The sequence below is a fragment of the Pan troglodytes genome, chromosome 1, assembly GCF_028858775.2.
Source record: "Pan troglodytes isolate AG18354 chromosome 1, NHGRI_mPanTro3-v2.0_pri, whole genome shotgun sequence".
NCBI lineage: Eukaryota > Metazoa > Chordata > Mammalia > Primates > Hominidae > Pan > Pan troglodytes.
The window spans coordinates 19578881-19600674 of NC_072398.2; the positions used below are offsets into that span (position 1 = coordinate 19578881).

The 21794-nt window shown below is 41.4% G+C and overlaps 1 protein-coding gene across 3 annotated transcripts in view; it reads left to right on the forward strand.

The window, feature by feature from the left end:
- The window catches only part of TAF5L (TATA-box binding protein associated factor 5 like), a 32835-nt gene extending 11243 nt beyond the window's left edge, over positions 1 to 21592 (forward strand). For 2 of the 3 annotated variants that reach the window (XM_016940646.4, XM_016940647.4), the window contains exons 2-5: positions 168 to 312; positions 4454 to 4558; positions 11765 to 12489; positions 19607 to 21592. In XM_016940646.4, coding sequence (XP_016796135.1) covers positions 171 to 312; positions 4454 to 4558; positions 11765 to 12489; positions 19607 to 20404 — 1770 coding nt within the window. In that variant the 5' untranslated portion in view covers positions 168 to 170 and the 3' untranslated portion in view covers positions 20405 to 21592. Of the gene's footprint in view, positions 1 to 167; positions 313 to 4453; positions 4559 to 8473; positions 8549 to 11764; positions 12490 to 19606 lie in introns of those variants that run through there. The other variant, XM_054659958.2, reaches the window with a different exon arrangement.
- Positions 21593 to 21794: the final 202 nt, after the last annotated feature.

A 21794-nucleotide genomic window follows, 5' to 3' on the forward strand; every position in this document is an offset into this window, starting at 1 on the left:
TACCACGTTGGTATTAGGGAACTTAGATTTGCGTCTTAACTAGGCCACTTAGCCACATGGCTGGTCTTTCTCTCCCATGTATCCTACCCATCTGCGATGGTGCAGTTGGATAGGTTGCTCTCCCAGGCCCCTGATGTCTCTGTATCCTGTCGTTGCCTCCCGTGAAGGTCATGAAACGAGTGCGTACCGAGCAGATTCAGATGGCAGTGTCCTGCTACCTCAAACGCCGGCAGTACGTGGACTCAGATGGTCCCCTGAAGCAAGGACTGCGGCTGTCACAGACTGCTGAAGAGATGGCGGCCAATCTAACAGGTAATGGTGGGGGCTTGTCTGGTGGGGTGAGCCTGGAGCAGGAGAACTCACGTCAATATCCATGTGGAATTACTTCTCCTCTTCTCAAGACAGTGCCAGAGAGAGCAGACTGACCAAAAACCTCAGTGAGCTACATTAAGTGAATGATGTTGGCCTCAGAGACCCTGTCTGTCATTCAGAGCGGTGCTCACATTGTCACTTCTGATAACCTCTGTGATTCCCCTGGCTAAAGTCATTTCCTTCCTCAGGACTTCTCAGTTACTTTATCTGTACCTGAAAGTATGTGCAACTTTTTCCTTCTGTAAACAATTAACCTACAAGACCCTTAGGGACAGGGTCTCCCTCTGTCCCCTTCTTGCACAGGTCCCCTCTCCTCCAGCATGGAGCCTCACATGTAGAAGTCAGGTTTGTTGAATAAATTAGTACTTCAGGATCTGTAGTTGGAAATATTATTATTATTATAGACACATTCCTGAAGTTTTTTTAATTTGTTTTTGTTTTTTAATGTTTTGAAATCCGATTCTATTTTAGAAAAACTTGAGTTGACTCCATCTGGATTAATAAGTATAGTCATCCCTCAGTATCCATGAAGGATTGGTTCCAGGACCCCTCCATGAATACCAAAATCCACGGATACTCAAGTTCCTGCCTGATAAGACGTGGTATAATATTTGGCATAGCAGGTTACATCTACAGACATCCTCCTGTATTCTTTACATTGTCTTTAGATTACTTATAATTCCTAATACAGCCTACATATCACCTCATTCACATGGATTCATCATAGTATTCAGCACCTGGTAAATTCAAAATTTGCTTCTTGGGACTTTGGTGGTTTTTTTCCCCAAATATTTTTGACTTGCAGTTGTTTGAATCCATGGATGTGAAACCCACAGATACAGAGGGCCAACTGTAATTGTTAGCTATTTTGTGAGTTCATGTTTTTATGTAATATGACTTTATGACTTTCTTCTTCTTCTTCTTCTTTCTTCTTTTTTTTTTTTTTTTTTTTTTTTTTGAGACAGGGTCTCTCTCCATCACCCAGACTGGAATGCAGTGATGCAGTCACAGCTCACTGCAGCCTCAACCTCCCAGGCTCAAGTGATCCTCCATCTCAGCCTACCAAGTAGCTTGGACCACAGTCATGCACAACCACCTGGCTAATTTTTTTTTTTTTTTTTGCTTGTTATTCTTGTTAGAGGTGGGGTCTTACCATGTTGTCCAGGCTAGTCATGACCTCCTGGCCTCAAGTGATCCTCCCACCTTGGCCTCCCAAAGTGCTGGGATTACAGGTGTGAGCCACTGTGTAACAGGACTTTCTTTTACTGAACTTATTTACTAGTGATTCTGGGGGAAAAAAATTGCTGGGACACTTTAGGGTGATTATAAACTACTTCAATGGCTGTGTGTGGAGGTGGAGTTAGCAGTGATTTCTGCAGCTCAGCCCTGGTTCCCTTTCTTATATGCTCAGGCTACATTCTTCTCTCTTCTTTGTTCCTGGGCTTTCTGTGATCTTCCAAATATCTTTCACCACGTGCTCCATTTCTTAATGGTTTCATCCTCCATCCTAGTAGCCGCAGTTACCTCAGCTCCCTCTTTTCATATACCTTCAAAGTCAAGGACCCAGGGTTCATTGCCATAGGAAGAGAGTGCTAGGACAGTAACAACCTGAGGATGCTCTCAAAGGAGTGGTTCCTGACTTCCTCTGAAACGCTAACAGAAGCCCAGTCAGCAGTCTGCCATCACGTATTTCAGGGTCGGATCCACCCATTATTCCTTGCCTTCAAACTCCTCAGAGATACCCTTGACCAAAACAGGGCCAGATGATGGCCTTGGTATAGAATACTAAGTGCCTTATTGTTTGAATAGGGGAGTCCATTTACAAGGCCTCTGTCCCATTGTAGAGCAATTCCTTCTGAACATGCCATCCTAGCTGTTTAAAAAAATCTGCTGCCCTGCATCCTTTGGAACCAGAGAGCAGTAATTCTTGCTGTTGCTGATAGAAAGTAGGAATGAACAATATTAAACAGACTTCCAGAACTTTGCTCGTCTAAGTTGTCTTAGTTTCAATAGAATAGCTTATTAGGAGAAAGTGTTGTTGCTGGAAAACCACCAGGAAAAGTGAGAAACATGAAATACGATTATCAGAAGATTTTGTCCTAGATTTTTCCATTAATTGAGTAATCTGAAGAATTCTTTTCTCAGCAGACATTTAGTGAACATCTGCTATAGGCCAAGTGCTGAAAAGTTCTAGAGATAGCTACGATTTGACCCTAGCTCTGAGAAGCTAAGTGTTCTAATTGGGAAGTGAGGCAGGTAAGTCAGTGATTGTAGAAGAGCATGAGGTAGTAAGTTCTGTGAGGGGGAGGTTCAGTGGTAGCAGAAAAGATCATCCAAATTAGGCTGGCAAGCCAAGGAAGGATCCCCAAAAGGCCTTGTGATTCCTGACATATAGTTGGGGGTCACTAAATAGTTGAAAGAGTGAGCTGAGTTGCAAAGGAACCATTAGATGTTTACCAGGGAACAAATTGGAGGAGGGTATCCAGGTTTTCAAATGTGAATTTTAGAAAACTCAGTCTGGTGGCAGTATTGATAAGGCAGCCCAGATTAGAATCGAGGAAACTAGTTAAAAGACGCAGTCCAGTGAGAAGTGAGGACAGCCTCAGTTGAGGAAGTGGTAATGGGAGTGGAGAGGAGAGGATAAATTTTAGGAATCTGTAGGACTTAGTGACAGAGTAACTAAGCGGGGGGCAAGAAGAAGGAGGAGGAGTCCCTCCCTTGCATGCAGGCTTGCGGCAGGTCCTCTCTTCTGACTGTCTCTTCCTTCTCCTGGAGTAGGTTGGCTTTCCTCTCACCTGTGTTTCCCTTTCTACGTATTTCCTGTTATGGCGCCCTCAGTCCTGCCACATTCATCACCATTTCTCCATCCATATTCCATTGACAAAATGCATTCATGTTTCATTCAGGACACGGTTAAAGGTGGCTTCCCTTGGTTTTTAGCCACCTTCTTTCCCCGGTGTTCCCCACTCCTCTTGTAAACAGGAGGAGAATAGTTTTTGTTTTTTGTTTTTAGAAAGCATAAACTCACAGATTGGAGATTAAGTGTGTGGTTACATACTGAGTATTGAGACTCCAGCCTTGTTTCCCCTGCACCAATTCATATGCCCGGAATACTGCAGCCAGGCACACATGCTCCAGGAAGGCAAGTAAACGATCCTTCCCTGGTGAGTCCAACTTGCCCAAGAAGAAAGACGAAAAGACAGTGATGTTGGGACATTGCTCACCCTGGTCACCCTGGAGGATGAGCCTCACCACCCAGAGTGCCTCACTGTAAGACAGCCAGGGGCCATTGAACCCTAGAAGAAACATATCTCATAAGAAGGGCAGATGGAAAGAAACAGAAGAAAACTTCAAAAATACCTTGTTTTAAATACTTAAGATTCAAAAAGCATAGCGTGTTTGGGGGAAAAAGAGAATGTTGAGAATGAAAAAAGTTATCAATTAGATACATGGTAGTAAAAAATAAAAACTCATTAGGTATTATAAGTAATGTAGGGGGAAATAGTAGAAGGGCTGAAAGGTGAGGAAGGCTTTCAGAAAGTAGAGCAAAAAGACAAAGAAATGGAGTAATAGGAGAAAAAAATTAAAGGATTGGTTCAGGATATCCGACCTTGAAATTGTAGGAGTCTCGGAAGATAGGGAATTATCAAAATGATTCCAGAAAACTTCACAGAACTAGAAGACATGAATTTCCAGATTGAAAGGGCCCACTAAGTGCCCAGCACAGTGATTGACAATGAACCCACACCAAGGCACCTGTGAAATGTCAGAACATAGGATCAAACATTTCCTGATGAATCTCATGGATTTATGTACCTGTCCTCTCTCATTCACCTTGTCCTGTGCTTTATGCCTTTCCTTCCCTGGCCTTCATTTTATTGGGCTTCAGGAGGGAGGGGAGAGAAACAAGTGTCATCAGTCTGTCATGTTTAACCAGGACCCAGCATGCTTTGGAAACCTGCTGAAATGTCAGTTGCTGTGCATGTGTGCACAACACCCTCCTTCACCCATCCTGCCACATACTGGATTAATAATAGTCTCTCTGTTTCCCGCCCTGACTTGTGTATCTTCTCCTCTTTAGTGCAATCAGAATCTGGTTGTGCCAACATAGTGTCTGCAGCCCCTTGCCAGGCAGAACCCCAGCAATATGAAGTACAGTTTGGACGACTGCGGAATTTTCTCACTGGTAAGTACTCAGCTCTAGAACCTTTTCTTATTAAGAAAACAGAGTAATACAGACCAACTCTGGGCACACTGCTTGTGAGTTAGCCCTGCTCCACAAGGAGTGGTAAAAAGAAAAATAAAAAAATAGAGTAATGCAGATTTCCCTCAGAACCAACTATATTCCACAATTGGTGTGAGGTACTAGGGATTCGAAGGTACTCTTAACACAGTTCTTGCATTCAAACTTATGGTCTATTGGAATTCCTGAAGAGTTCAATCACGAGGTTTAAGTTTACAAGGGCAGAGCTCTGGGTGTTTTATTCACTGTTTTATTCATGGCCTTCAGCACAGTGACTTGTGACTTGTATTGAATAAGTAAAAACTGTCAGCTATGCAGAGAAACATCCTTAAATACAGCACATTTGAAATGTACATGACATCTCTACTAATAATATAGTACATTTCACAATGGTCTTTGCCCCGTATTTCCAAAAGTGCAAGTAAATAGTCCTTATGAATGAACAGGCAAAAATGCTAGAAGTTGTCGTTTAGACCAGTTTTTGAGTGGCAGAATGACCACTTGAGATAAGAATAAAAAAGATACTGTAGCACATATTAGGAAGAAAAACATTAAGAGCCCCAGAAGATAAATCGGAAAGGGATGTGAACATAAAAATTTACACCAGGATAACTCACTTTAGCAATCAACCGAGTGTATTAATACTTCACTGCAAAAATCATTGCAGTTCTGTAGCAATAAAATTATGCCATTGAGTTTATTTTATTATACACCTATGCTTCAGTGATTAAAAAAATACAAAAATGTATGTAATGTCATTAGGGTCATCTGAGTGTCACTCATAATAGAAATAAGTCATGTCCATGACAAGAGCCATCTCACTGTCATGAGTCAGAATATACCACTATTAAAATTATACATTTGGTGATTTACTTTTGTGTCTGTTTTCCTCATTAGACTATATGCTCCATGAGGGCGGGGACCATATCAATATATCTTAGGACAATATCTATCCTGGCATGTAGTCAGCACTTAACATAAATACAGGCTGAACGAATGAAGGAGACAAGCTCAAAGAAGCCAGATAATTTGCTTCTTTTTCTTTTTTTTGAGACAGGGTCTTGTTCTGTTGCCCAGGCAGGAGTGCAGTGGCATGATCACGGCTCACTGCAGCCTTGACCTTCTGAGATCAAGTGATCCTCCCATCTCGGCCTCCTGAGTAGCTGGAACCACAAGCATGTGCCACAACACCTGGCTAATTTTTTAAAATTTTTTTGTAGAGACGGGGTCTCACTGTGTTGCCCAGGCTGGTTTCAAACTCCAGGCCTCAAGCAGTCCTCCCATCTTGGCCTCCCAAAGTGCTGAGATTGTAGGCACAAGCCACCACACCCAGCCAAGACATTTGTTTCTAAACCAGCTTCCCCACCACTAGTATGGTGAAAATAAATCTGTCATGGAGAGATTAATATCATATTTTTTTAACTGAGTAAAATAACTTTCTAAAAACTGAGTTAAATTTTTCTGCAAGTTGCTTAAAGCCTCAGAAACCAATGCCAATGATAAAAAATATCTCTAAGTTCTTACCTCTCAATGAAAGAAACCCTTATTATAAATTCAGTTTTTCTTTTTTTATCCTTAGTGGAAATTGATCACTGCACTGAAATATTTAAGATTTATATGATATGCAGAATTAATGGAACTTCCTTTTTTTCAAACATAATAGAGTCATTTTACTAAAGCCTTAATTTTCATGATTTTTCGTTTTTGTAACTATTAAACAGACTATTCTCTACTTATGAATTCTGTCACCCAACAACCATGAAACTGATAAGATAACCCCACTAGAGGGTTTTATTTTGTAACCCTTATTTCCTGTAATATTTTGACCATTTTCTCCAACTGTAGACTATAGTAAGTATAGATTCTTTGCTTTAAAATACCATTATGGGGGCCAGGTAAAACTAGGATAATTCTATGCGTGTGTAAGGCCAGGTGTATTATTTTGGTTTATATATTGATTACTGTATACTCGTCGTTTACCATTAAAAATTATTACCGCAAGGATTGTTTGGCCAGAACTTTACATTTCAAAAGATTATAGTCTATCAACCATTTCCTTTAAGTTCTTACTTTATTTCTGAACTGAGAAAGTTGTCTGTTATTTTGTCTGTAATTTGATTCTTTAATCCTTTGGTTTAAAGGATCATTATTTTAAAGGGGTTAATATATATTGATCACTTTGGACTGCCGCTCCTGGAATATTTTTCTCTACCCTCAGGTCTCTGAAGAGCAGTTAACCAAATCAAATGAATAGTTATTTCCTGATCACCAAGATAAAGTATAAGATATACTCATTAATCTATTTTAGAAGCAGTCCTAGCATAAAAACACTATAGGTAAAAGTTTTTACATAAAATTTGAATATCACAGAAGCACTTTCACAGACCAGCATGAGATCAGTTGCTGAATCATATAGGAATTGCATTCAGAATGAAAGGAGAAAGTGATTTGGTTGGGGGTAGTCAGAGAAGGCTTTACTGAGCAGGAGGTAGGCTTTAAGTCAGCACTTGAAGGATGGATTGAGTTTCAGTAGACTGGAAGAGGAGGAGGAAGAGGAGTAATTTGGGTAAGAAATAACATGAGCAAAAAGGCAGGCTTGACGACTGTACAGGAACAACTAAGGCTTTGTTGTGAATGGGGGTTTCAGGCTGGAGATCAATGAATATTAGTCTGAAAGCAGTTTGTAAAATTATTTGTAAGAGGAATGGCAGGGAGACTGACTGTTAATTAAAGTGCTTGGCAATCTTGAGAAATGAGGTGAGAAAGGACCAGAATTTGACAGCATTGTGGAACTGGAAGGCAGGAGCTTTATTTCATAGTTAAATTACCAAGGTGGAATCTCCAAGGCTCAGGAGTAAAGGAGGAAGAAGAGGTGATGATGGCTCAGGCTTTAAGACTGGAGTGGAGATGAAGATTTATTGAAAATAAATAAGTCAGAAGGGTTTATGTTTGTTAAATTGTCATGACAGTGACATCCTACTGCATAGCTTGCAGTGGGAAATTTGAGGCTAGGATTTAGGAGAAAGATAAAGACTTGTAATAAAGAACATGTAGCATCAGCTACATGGAGATGCAAATTAAAGTCTTAAGAAATGATAAAATCTCAAAGGAAGATACTAGGGAAAGATAGAAGAGTATCTATGTCTATATCCACCTGAATGTATTTTTCCTCCACAGGTTGTCTGTAGATGAGAGATTCTGTGAGCTCACCTATTGCCGTAGGTCCTATTCTTCAGGAGGTGTAGTGGGAAGAACAGCCTTTGGAGTCAAGCAACCTCTGGATTTGAACCAGGGCCAGCTGTGACTCTTAAACATGATCATGGATGCAAAGTACCTGGCTCCTAAGAGGCACACACCCAGTGTTAATTCTTTAAAGTGAAATGAGCATTTGAGGATTGACAGGAGGAAGAGGAACCAAAAAGGGAGTGACGACAGGACCAAGTAGTGTGGGGTTTCAGAATGAAGGACAGAGGAGTGCTAGTCAATAGAGCCAAACCTTGAAGAAAGGTAGAGGAGAATGAGGACCGACAGGATTAGTTTTGTTTAATTTAGTATCCTTTTTACTACTAATTTCCATGAACTCATGAAAAACTCCATTGTTCTCTCATTTACCGCCAGTAGAGTTGGGCACCAGGTAGGCATTCATTACATTTCAGTGGGTAGATAGAAGGAAGAAAAAGTGTACTTTCAGAGGATATGTTTGTTACTTTTGCAGTTAGAAAAAAATATATTTTAAGTGAGTACACTTTCAGTAAAATACAGAGTATGTTAGATTGCAAGGGAATAATTTAAAATGGGAGTTAGAATTCTGAATCTCACCTTCTTCCAAATTGATCAATTTTTTTGTTTTATACCCAGCACACTGTTCTCTTCAGACAAGAGAGAGCAATTAAGCAATTTTGAACCTATGAGCTGAAGCAACAGTGAATTTCAGTAAGTTTTAAAGTAGTACATCACTATTTCTTGATAGCTAGGTTTTTTTCTAAACTTACTCAATTAAAATGTCTCTCATTTTAGAAAAGGAGCCTGAAATTTTGTTTCTAAGGAATTGAAAACAATCCTTCATCCCAATAAAATACAAAGGGAAAAGAAAAACCAAAATCTAGTCACAGTTCTCGAAAGAAACAGCCAAGAGCCAACAGGATGGATATGTAGAGGTTTACTTTAAGGAATTGTTCCATGCAATTGTGGAGGCTTGGCACATTGAAAATCAGGGCGGGCCAGCAGGCTGGAGACCCAGGAAAGAGTTAGTGTTGCAGTTCAAATCCAAAGGCTCTCTGCTGGCAGAATTCCTTCTACTAGGGGAAGATAAGTCTTTTTCTATTAAAGCCTAAACTGATTGATTGATTGATTGGATGAGGCCCACACTTTATGGAAGGTAATCTGCTTTACTCAAAGTCTACTGACTTAAATGTGTTAATCTCATCTAAAAAAAAATAAAAAAATACCTTCACAGAAACATTTAAAATAATGTTTGACTGAATATCTGTGTGCCGTGGGCCCCCCCACAGTTTGACATGTAAAAGTAACCTCACAAGTCCACTCCTTATTAACTTGGCACCTGTATGCATCTCCTTATTCCATACTTAATCTCCAAATAAAGAGAATAACAAGTTCATACTTCCACCTAACTTAATAAAATTATCCTGTGTACAACCAAAAAACACACTAACCTTTTCCCCGGAGGAGAATGCAAAGTCCTTGGATGATGTTTACTCCTCTCCATGATATTCCATAATTTTGATACGGTGAGGTAAAGTTAACAATACTTAAATACTATGATATGGAGTCAGTAATCTGGCCAGGCACAGTGGCTCACACCCTTAATCCCAGCACTTCGGAAGGCTGAGATGGGTATATCACTTAAGGTCAGGAGCTCAAGACCAACCTGGCCACCATGATGAAACCTCATCTCTACTAAAAAAAAAAAAAAAAAAAAAATATATATATATATACAAAAATTAGCTGAGCGTGGTGTCACACGCCTGTAGCTACTCGATAGGCTGAGGCAGGACAATCACTTGAACCCAGGAGGCAGAGGATGCAATGAGCCGAGATCGCGCCACTGTACTCCAGCCTGGGTGACGGAGCGAGACTCCATCTCAAAAAAATAAAGTCAGTAATCCGATGTTCCATGATAAGGGAACGAGAAAGGAAAGAATGCGAAGATATTTTCTTTTTATATATCTATATTTAGATATTCACACCAAAACATTCGTAACAAAATAAGAAATACAACAATTACAGTCCTCGTTTCTGTAGCTGCTCACATGGTGGTTGCTGGTATTCATGGTTGCCTCTTTCCACTACCCATTCTGTATTCCCTTTGCACTCATCTCGCAAGCTGATCGTGGTTTACCTGGTGGGGTGACCCAAACCTTCATTCTTCAGGGGTGTGGGCCATTCATAGTCCTGTATGGATTGTTGTCATTTTTATCGACTGTAATCACAGGGCAGGGTACAGAGATGTCCTAAGGGATCTCCTTAAGCCAGACATACTCCTCCTTACCTCCATTGTGTAGCAGTTCCAGTTCCTCTTGGGCAGGATCAATTACCCCAGCCAACACTGTAACTCCCTTCCTTGCCTATTGATTCAGAGGTGTGAGGAGCCCAAAGTGGCTGGGTGGCTGTCTTAACTTCCAGTTCAGTGGAATGATTGTAATTTTTCATCCTCTAAATAATGTATTTGAGTAGGGATACATTTATTCTAAAATGCATATTATGAATATTATGCAGCAGATTCATTCACCTTGTGATAAAGTGAAATAGGGTGTTAAGCAGAAATAACATGCAGATATCTTTTATCATCAAATTAGGGAGCAAGATTCTCTGATGCAGTATTCCTCAGTCTTAAACCCTGTATTGATGCCTTTTCATGAAAAAAAAAAAAAAAAAATGCCACCAGAACCTAAGTGCTGACTTAAAACATTTTTATTTTAATTTATTTAAATATGTACAAACATTACACTAGATCTAAAACCTTTATGCTTATTATATTTCTTTATGAAACCCAGACTCATTACAGATAAGGGACAAGCAAAACCCCAAAAGCAGTCAAGTTGAAAATAACACTGAGTGAATGTAACGGATGGATTTTGCCAGAACTACCTTGCTACTGCAAGCAGGCATCTGGACAGCACTGGTGACTGTGACACGGGCTGGTCTCAGCTCCTTGGGGGGCTTCTGCCCTGCAGTGGCCCTGCTGTCTCCCCACTGTGTATGAATCACATCGAAACCTTTGCTCCCTCACAGCATGCCTTAAGCACTTATTTAGGTGTCAATTATACCTCTGTTCTTTTCTCATTCACCCATGAATTCAAGCTGTACACCTTTTAAATAACATTCTCTGTCTTACAGTTCATGGCGCTAAACTCCCAAGTTAGTAAGTAGTTGAGTCTTAATGACGTAAAATGGTCTTATTTGTAAATTATCACTGCAAAAGAGAATTTAACTTGTTAACCAACAAAATCAGAATGAATATGCTGATGAGACAATTGTTAATGAAGGCTGTCATGTTAACACAGGACACGCCAGCCTGTATAACCAGACATGTTAATGAGCCCACTAAAATAAGTGCTTTGATTTTACTTGAGACAATGGATGCCAAAAGTAATCACAAAACACAAACTAGAGCACTAAAATCACTTGTCACTACTTACTTGTTAAGCAGACATCCAGATAATTCTGAATATACTGTGTGTTGATTATTTTTTACATTATCATCAAATTAAAAAATTGTGAAGAACTCAATCTTCCAAGAATATGTCTAAGTACCCTCAGATATCTGAGGTCCCCAATTTGAAGAAACACTAACGTATTGGGAAAAAATACTAAATCTTGAAGACCTGGGTACAAGCCACTGTATTGTTGTGAACTCTGGCAAGTCACTTAACCACTCTGGGCATTAAGTTCCTGAGTTGTGCCCAACTTCAAGCCCTGATTTGCTGGACTTCAGAGTTCATGCTCTTTCTTCAATCAAAAGGCCTTTGAAATTCCAGAATCCTGTGTTGGGCTTATAGTTCAATCAGTACTCTTAAAAAATGGGGTCCTGGCAAGAAAGCATTATATGATGGTGGTGATCCCCAGGAGGGATCACATTATTCTGTAAGATTATGCTGATTATAAAGCCTTCTTTTTCTTTCATTATAGATTCTGATTCCCAGCATAGCCACGAAGTGATGCCTCTCCTCTATCCTCTCTTTGTCTACCTCCATCTCAACCTGGTCCAAAACAGTCCGAAGAGCACAGTGGAAAGTTTTTACAGCCGCTTCCATGGAATGTTTCTGCAGAATGCTAGCCAGAAGGATGTCATTGAGCAGCTACAGACCACTCAAACCATCCAGGACATCCTATCTAACTTCAAGCTTCGAGCATTCCTAGATAACAAGTACGTGGTCCGTCTCCAAGAAGACAGCTACAACTACCTTATCCGCTACCTCCAAAGTGACAACAATACTGCCCTGTGCAAAGTCCTCACCTTACATATTCATCTTGACGTGCAGCCTGCCAAGAGAACAGACTATCAGCTGTATGCCAGTGGCAGCTCCTCCCGCAGTGAGAACAACGGTTTGGAGCCCCCTGACATGCCCAGCCCTATTCTGCAGAACGAGGCTGCCCTAGAGGTCTTACAGGAGAGCATTAAGCGCGTCAAGGATGGGCCTCCCTCCCTCACTACCATCTGCTTCTATGCCTTCTATAACACAGAGCAGCTGTTGAACACTGCAGAAATCTCCCCCGATAGCAAGCTGCTTGCTGCTGGGTTTGACAACTCCTGTATAAAACTTTGGAGTTTACGATCCAAGAAGTTAAAATCAGAGCCCCATCAAGTAGACGTGTCCCGCATCCATTTGGCTTGTGATATTCTGGAGGAGGAGGTATGAATATCATTTTTTTCTTCCCTGCACCCGCCTTCCTAATTTCCTTAGAATGTCCTTACCAAACACGACATATCTTAGAATGGACTTCCTAGTTTCCCTCATCATATAGCTAAAGCCAGACTAATGACATGTAACCTGTAGCCATTGAATTCCTGCACATGCCTAACCTAAGATGCAAAAACAATTTTTAGCAGCATTAACTTCTTACTAATGAATGGTCAGTATTTATACTATGTGAAATGTGGATAGCAACACTAAGCCTAATGAAAGACCTTTAGCTAATATTGACTTTAGCTGAGATTTGCAGTAAATATACACTTATGTGTGTGTACATTTGCTCAGGTACAAATAATCGGTAGTAGGATAACTGAGTCGAAGGGCCTCCATTGTCAACTGTAATGAATATTATTTTCCCCACAGAAGGTTGTGCCATTTCACGGTCTCAGCAACAGTAGTAAGAACACTGGCATCCCTGCACCCTCACCACACTGGATGGTATTGGCTTTCTGAGGCCAGTGCGTATCCTGTGGCTCCATGTACCCCGGGGTGTTCCCAGACCCCACTTGGAGAAGTAACACAGGAAGTAGGGTTGCCAGCTCCCCTCCCCCCGTCAGTCAGTGTTCAATCTTGTTTGGCTTGTAACCGTTTAGGACAGTCATTGAAAAGGGCAGGCGCAGCTTGGGTTTCAGGTCGCCAAAAATCACTACCTTAGAAAAAATGTGGGCCAAGGAAGATAGAAATTAAACTTCACAGCATTAACTTTTCTTTAGAGTGGTCCTGAAAAAGCTGTGGGCCAAAGTGTTTTTGTCTTATCACCACTGAAATTCAGGTAGCTCTGCCTCACATTACTTTGGATGGAAAATTCTTTACACAATGTTGAATAATTAAGGAGCAAAAAAATCACTCTAATTAAATTACAGTTAATGATAAGGATGTCAAGAATATTGGGTGCCCTAAATTAAACCATTGTTTTCCTGTTCCTGTTTTCTGAGTCCACTTCCAGTTAGGATGGCCTTTGAATTTTTGATTCTTGCAACCGAGACAGTATAATTGAAGGATTTTCTTGTGATGAGTGAAGAGTCTAGATTCCCACGTAGAAGCTTTAATTTCTAGAATTTTATAGTACTCTCCAAAATATTTTTTATTACATTTGTATTTGAATTTTCAAACATCTCTTTTCCTTGGAGACAGTTCCCTTTTTGGGAGTTCTTCTGATAAAACTGAGGAATACTGCCTGCATTTGCTTTCGATTTTCTGTAAATACAAAAAAAAAATTACACTGACCTTATTAGCTTTGATGATACAGAGTTTGGAGATTATTCTGTGCATTAAAAATTAATATTAAGGAAGATAGCATTATGACATCTGATAACAGTAGACCAAAATAAAACATTTTAAGACTCTGGCCACTACTGGTAACTAGCTCTGTAACTTGTCCTATGTTTATTTCCGGGTATCAGAAGTGTATCTGAAGACTCAGAAGTGAGGAACCGCATGCGGAATTCCAGGAACTGAAAGAAATTAAGTATGGCTGGAGTTAGGAGAGGGGCCAAGACAGGAAGTGATGTAGTGACACTGTCTTATATGAGCAATTATGGCGGCCAAACTAGGGTAGTGGCAGTGGCAAAGGAGACGTGGATGGACTAGAGAAGAGCTCGGTTATTCAATTACTGTAGGGGATAAGGGAGAGCAAGCATCAAGGGTGACGTTTGTGTTTCAGGCTTAAACAGTTGGATGTCCATCAAGAAGAAAGCAAAAGACGTCATTGGAATGGTGGTTTTGTTTAAGCATTTCTGGCTTTCCATCATGGTTCATACTGAAAGTACTGTAGATGCTAGCTAACCTCTGCCCTTTTTAAGAATAAACCTTTTTTTAAACTTAAGAACTAAAGCTGAGATTCTCCTATTCTGTTGTTGAGGGGCTTCCTGCGTGGGATTTCTGCATGCCCGCCCATTTTATCACAGCAATTTGAGAAGTTTTCTTTTTGGTTTCTGACAACAAGCATTTGGGGAGAAAGCCAGGCATAAATTAGTTACGATAGTTGGTGTTTAATGTTTCTCCAGTGAAAATTTGGACTTTTCTTTTTCCCTTATAGAATGCACAATTAAAACAGACTATTATTTTGAAATGAAATATTGAATATTAAAAAAAATAAAATAGAGACTCTTAATACAGGAGCCACAAACTCACATACCTAGAGAAACCAAACAGGTAAAAGCAAGTGGTGAAGCCACATGGATTAATGAGATGATAGAAAGTACAAAATCACTATGTAAGTCAGATTAAAAAGCCAGCTTGCACTCTCTGCTTTCATCTTTTTGAAGCAATAACTATTACATAAATCAGTGAATACAGTATTTCTACAGTATTTGAAACGGTGTTCACACCCAGCAATTCCACTTCTAGACATATATCCAAGAGAATGGAAAACATGTGCACACAGGCACTTGTACATGAATATTTATGGAAGCATTATTCACAATAGCCAAAAAGTGGAAACAGTCCAAATGGCCATCAAGATGAATGAATAAATGTAGTGTGTGCATGCAGTGGAATATTATTTGCCCATAAAAAGAAATGAAGCACTGATGCAGGCTGCAACATGGATGAACTTGAAAGCTTTATGCTACGTGAAAGAAGCCAGTCATAAAAGGTCACCTACTGTTATTCCTTTCATAGGAAATATCCAGATAGGCACATCCATAGAGACAGAGAGGAGAGGAGTGGTTGCCAGGGGCTGGGCAAGGAGAATGAGAGTGACCGCTAATGGGTGTGGCATTTCTTTGTGAGGTAATGAAAATGTTTTGTATTAGATAGTGGTGATCATTGCACAACTCTGTGAATGTACTAAAAATCATTGAATTGTACACTTTGAAAGAATTATATAGTATGTAATTATATCTCAGTTAAAAAAAAAAAAACAGGAAAACAGTAACCAAAAATCTTCTATGTAAGCTTAAAATTTTCTCTGTTAATTATGCCAAATAAAACTGAATTCACAGCACTGTCCTGTAGCTTCTGTTGTCTCCCACTTAAAGATGATCTAGGTTAACCTTTGGAAAGGTGTTAAGTGACATAGCAGTCCCTTGCTTTTTACCTTGGTATGAGCAGCCCTCCTCCTGTTTCAGACACTGAGATGAAGAGTGAAACCTTCATTCTCCATCTTTTGTTCTATATGAAATGGAGTTAGAAATGATATCCGGCTGGGTGCGGTGGCTCACGCCTGTAATCCCAGCACTTTGGGAGGCCGAGGCAGGTGGATCACAAGGTCAGGAGTTCAAGACCAGCCTGGCCAAGATGGTGAAACCCCATCTCTATGAAAAATACAAAAATTAGCTGGGCCTGGTGGCAGACACCTGTAATCCCAGCAACTCAGGAGGCTGAGGCAGGAGAATCGCTTGAACCCAGGCAGCAGGGGTTGCAGTGAGCTGAGACCGCGCCACTGCACTCCAGCCTGGGCAACAGAGTGAGATTCTGTCTCAAAAAAAAAAAAAAAAGAAAAAAAAGAAATGAGATATCCAACCCTTACCCCTGTTGATTGATACCTATGTATTTTTAATATTTGAGCAACATGGCAAAACCACAGAGATACCAAACCAAGGATTTGCTCTTCTTTCTTTTCAGCTGTGTGTATGCAGCTACCCTTATTCACTACCAGCACCCGCCTCCTTAACTCAGCAATAAAACAGCTGTGTGCAATTCATTTATATGTCTGGTGGTTTTGCCCCCAATCTGGTCTTCTTTAGGTTTGAAAAGTAAAGAAGGCAATATTAGCAGCAATACTCAATTCTATAATCTGTGTATCAAATTGTCATTTAGATTAATGCTATCCAATGGGAATATGATGTGAGCCATATAGTAATTTAAATTTTTCTAGTAGCCACATCTAAAAAGGTTAAAAATTTGTTAAAATTAATTTTAATGATGTATTTCATTCAAACTAATATGAACAAATTATTTCAGCATGTAAGCAATATAAATAATCATTCATGAAACCTGTTACATACATCTCTTTTGGTCCTAAGTTTTAGAAATCTGATATGTATTTTACATGAACAGCACATGTCGATTCATGCTAGCCAGTATCAAACTTTTCTGTTCTAGTTCAGGCTGCTGTCATCTCCCACATAGATAGCAGTGATTCACTTGCTTCCAAGTCTAATACACTCACAAGTCCAGCCAAATTTAATGTCTTCCTGTTCCACTGACAGCTAATTAGAGAATAGATGGAGGCTAAATTCCAGACCCCAAGAAAGGACCCCTGGTCTGGGGGAAACGTGAGTGTGAGCTCTGAGGTAGTTGGAGCCTCAGAGTCCAGGAGCAGACGGCCATAACAAATCTGAGGTTTTAGGGACTCCATAGTCCAGAGCAGGGGCAGCAAACTACAGTACAAGGGTGCATGAGATGATACTTGATCTCTTTATGTTTATTTTTCTTGTTAAATTTCTATTTCATGTGTGTTTCATAATGTATATAATAAGATTTATTATTACATGAATATGCTTTACAAATTAAACATTTCTATTTGGGATGCATACCCAATTACTGTGGAGTATTCAGGCTGAATCGTAGGGTATGGCATTATCCTGTCGGCAGGAGAGAGAAGTGAAAACCCATGGAGTTGGGCCCTTGTAAATCAGCTGCTCGACCGTGCTGAGGCCCGTGTGGGACTGGTTGAGCCACACAGAAAATGTGGCTGGGTTATTTTAAGCTGTGGTCCTGGCAGAGGGCTGACAGTGATAGCCAACAGGAACATTCTGGTTTCTCCATTCCTTGGTCTACAGAGTCAGCTGGACACGTTTCCCCCAGCCTGGGACAATCATCAAGATCCCTGGGGAGCACCAGCTGGACTCCCAGCCCATGCTCCTAGCCCATGCACCTTCATCTCCAATTGTGATGCCTTCACCACTGAGGAGGTGAAGGCCACTTCCATAGCTTCTTGTTCCAAATGAAGACCACTTACACCTCAGAGGCAGTAACGTGTCCTTTAATTCACAGTTAACTTTCACAGGATCTTTGTTTAATTCATCTGGTGTCATTTTTGTTCCCACAGTCTTTATATAAACTTTCTGGTGTAGAGCAGTGAGTCATTCTTGAAATTTTAAAGTGTTGTTGTAACTTCTTTGGAAAGGAAAATTACTAATATTCTTGGTAGCACTCAGTAGACCCTTAAGCTCCCAAATACTTAATGTATTTTTAATGTTGAGTGTTTGGAATAGCCATTGTGAATATTCATGAACATCAGTGTTTATTTTCTCTCAACTTTTTCTTAAATATGTACACATGGGAGGCATTCATTTTATTTTGAATTTAACTATTTTCAAGTAGAAAAAAAAGGGTGCCCTTTTCTTATACAAGAACCTAAGGCTGCCACAATGAACCAACAAAGCTGACTGGTTCGGGGATCTTCATCATACTCCTTTCTTCTGGTGTTTAATTAAAACCCATTTTAATAGATGAATTCTGGGACAGAAGAGACAGCTGTAGTTTTGAGGAGTTTATCTGTGTGGGAATAAAGGGAAATGAATTTTGAAAACAGATGGTATACTTGTGGGGAGAGGACCAGGAAAGGGGACTCTTTCTGAGTACCATTAGTTGCCGACTTTTCTGTCGTCACACACAGGAAATTATTTCGAAGAATCACATGAATCGCTTGGCTTTGCTTAAAGCACTTCTGAATCCACACCTTGTTTTGTTACTTTGGGGGAGATGTTTTTTGAGACCCTCCAGAAAGTCACTTTAAAAACTTCATTCTTATTTATTTTGAAACACTAAGCAGTTTGTGGCTGGTCACTAGGCAGGGGGAGCTGTGATTTACTAGTAACTGCACCTTTCTAGCTTACTGTTAATTCTTAAACATCCAGGTTTTATTTTCGCTAAACTCCTCTGATAGTTTTGGGTTTTGTTTGTGTTTGTTTTTGTTTTGGGGTTTTTTGGGCACAGGGTCTTGCTCTGTCCCCCAGGCTGGAGTGCAGTGGTGCCATCACAGTTCACTGCAACTTCAACTTCCCAGGCTCAAGTGAGCCTCCTACCTTAGCCTCCCAAGTGTCTGGGACCACAGGCATGCGCCACCATGCCCAGCTAATTTTTAAAATTTTTTTGGTAAAGAGTCTCCCTATGTTGCCCAGGCTGGTCTCCCAACTCCTGAGCTCCAGTGATCCTCCTGCCTTGGCCTCCCAAACTGTTGGGATTACAGTGCGAGCCACCATGCCTGAACCAATAGTGTGTTAATCTTGAAGTGAGGCCGGGCGCGGTGGCTCACGCCTATAATTCCAGCACTTTGGGAGGCCAAGGTGGGCGGATCACCTGAGGTCGGGAGTTCAAGACCAGCCTGACCAACATGGAGAAACCCCGTCTCTACTAAAAATACAAAATTAGCCAGGCGTGGTGGCACATGCCTGTAATCCCAGCTACTTGGGATGCTGGGGCAGGAGAATCGCTTGAACCCAGGAGTCGGAGGTTGTGGTGAGCCGAGATCACACCATTGCACTCCAGCCTGGGCAACAAGAGCAAAACTCCATCTGAAAAAAAAAAAAATCTTGAAGTGATACCACATCTGCCTTCATGTGTTGCTGTGTCCATCATTAACCCCCATCATGGGAGTAAGGAACATGTCAGGACTTAACGAAATGTTGTTGTCAGTTAAATGGAGTAAAAACAGCAGTATGGCTTATAAAGCAGCTAAAACTGATGGATGAAGGCAATGCCCATAGAATAGAACAATCTAAGAGCCTCACGTAAATTCAAAAGTAAATATTTTCAAATGGCACACATCAGAATTAACCATACAAGCTATCCTCAATCGAAGGGTAAGGTCCACAGTCATTACTCTGTAATGGCCTTGCATTTCTGTATCTTTTAATCTGATATAGTCTGAGCTGCAAGGTGAATTTAAGGGGAGCAATTTGTAAGTCGTAAGAGACTTTTATTCAGTTATGAGTTATCTTCCTGGGGTAGCGTTCAAGGGCAAGGCCACTGTCATTTGCTGGATAGATGCTATTTCCCAAGCAGTCTCAGTTCTCTACTTTTTTTTCTCCTGGACTTGTTTTCCTTGTCAGACCACTGAACATTTTTTGTGTGTGTTTCTTTTCCCACCCCACCCCACTGTTCCCAGGATGATGAGGATGATAATGCAGGCACGGAGATGAAGATACTGCGGGGCCACTGCGGACCAGTGTACAGCACGAGGTTCCTCGCGGACAGCTCAGGGTTGCTCTCTTGTTCTGAAGACATGTCCATCAGATACTGGGATCTGGGGAGTTTCACCAACACTGTGTTGTACCAAGGACATGCCTATCCTGTGTGGGATCTGGACATCAGTCCATATAGCCTGTACTTCGCCAGCGGGTCCCACGACCGCACCGCCAGGCTGTGGTCATTTGATCGGACGTACCCGCTGAGGATATATGCAGGACACCTGGCAGATGTGGACTGTGTCAAATTCCACCCTAATTCAAACTACTTGGCCACGGGCTCAACCGACAAGACCGTGCGGCTGTGGAGCGCTCAGCAGGGGAACTCGGTGAGGCTTTTCACAGGCCACCGTGGCCCCGTGCTGTCTCTCGCCTTTTCTCCCAACGGTAAGTACTTGGCGTCTGCTGGCGAGGACCAGCGGTTGAAGCTGTGGGACTTGGCCTCTGGGACCCTTTATAAAGAGTTGAGAGGCCACACAGACAATATCACCAGCCTCACCTTCAGTCCAGACAGCGGCTTGATTGCCTCTGCCTCCATGGACAACTCGGTGCGCGTCTGGGACATCAGGAACACTTACTGCAGTGCACCTGCCGACGGCTCCTCCAGCGAGCTCGTGGGCGTGTACACCGGGCAGATGAGCAACGTCCTGAGCGTGCAGTTCATGGCCTGTAACCTTCTTCTGGTGACTGGAATTACGCAAGAAAATCAGGAACATTAATTTTTTAACTTTGTTGGAACGGACTGGGGTAACAGTGGAAAGCCTCCAGTTGCAATCCTTCAATGAGCTGAGATTGAATCATTGACTGTGAAAGAGCCCCCTCCTCCCCTCTCTCCTGGGCCCTTATTCCGGGCAGGTCCCCCTTCACTCAGCCTCCCAGTGTCGAAGGCCAAGGTTGGGGAGGGGAACAGGAGAGAGGCAATGATGAGTGATCAAGAATTAGGGTGCCCTGGAGGTCACTCACAAGTCCTCATGGAGACTCTGCCGTGACCTCGCGCATGCGAGCACCTTCCTGTCTCTCATTTTCCCCATCTGACCGGGGCTAGGTTTGGTTAGAGGGCGGCTGTAGAGCACCCTCAGGAGAAGTGGCGCCGCAGGGGTCACGCATGGTCCAGCCCTCAGGTGGGAGGGAAGTCCTTGTTGGCAGAGGGATGTGGGGTGGGAATGAGGAAAGGGGAGGGCATGATCCTGGCAAATAGTCTTTCCTTTTCCGTAATTACAGAGAACCAGGATTTTTTTTAATTATTGTTATTATAATTATAATTATTATTATTATTGACATGAGGAAACCTAGCACTGGCAGAGGGCACCTTCTCTGCTTTTAATCTTTCAGGTTTGACTCCTGGCACTGGCTTTGATACTTGGAATTTTGAGGTTCAGGGAATTCAGAGAATTTGGTAGCACAGTGTATTGGGAGAAAGGGAAATTTCAGGTGACAGATTGATCACCCTGGCTGACATGTTTCTGGAAGTGGGTGGGTGGGTTTGATTGAGAACACTTTGGGCTCCTGCAGTGATGGTGGGAAAGAAAAATTCTTTCCAAAGCTGCACTTCTCTTAATAATTCTCTCCCCTCAAAAGAAAGATTATGATAAAGAATAATTTGGAGTAATAAGTAACAAGATAGAATTAGAAAAATGTTGAATTTCTGAATGACCATTCAGAGGTGTGGCTTTTTCCACGTCTTTTTCTCCTGCAATGAACTGCTCCCACGTCCTGCACTGCAATACCAGTCTAATGAACACTTTGTGAAACAAATCGTAAGTATGTACGCACGCATATCAAACTATGCTCTGAGGATAAAGCAAGTTCTAATTTGTGGAAAAAGGATTAAATATTTCTGTTTTCTGAAAAGAGTTATTTTGTATTTTGTTTTCTATTAAAATGTATTTAGTTTCAAAAAAAAAAAAGTGTTGGCATCTCATTTCATCTCTGAGGACAGGCGGGTGAGTGGTCTGTCCTGGGATGGTGTGTCTCTCACCTCTCATCAGGGCAATAACCCGTCGGTTACCTAGGCCACACTGTCCCCAACGAAGGTGCATTTTTATCTGTTCTTGGGTTCTGTTTAGCTTACTTTGAATCATGATTCCCTTAGTATTCACTTGGATTATT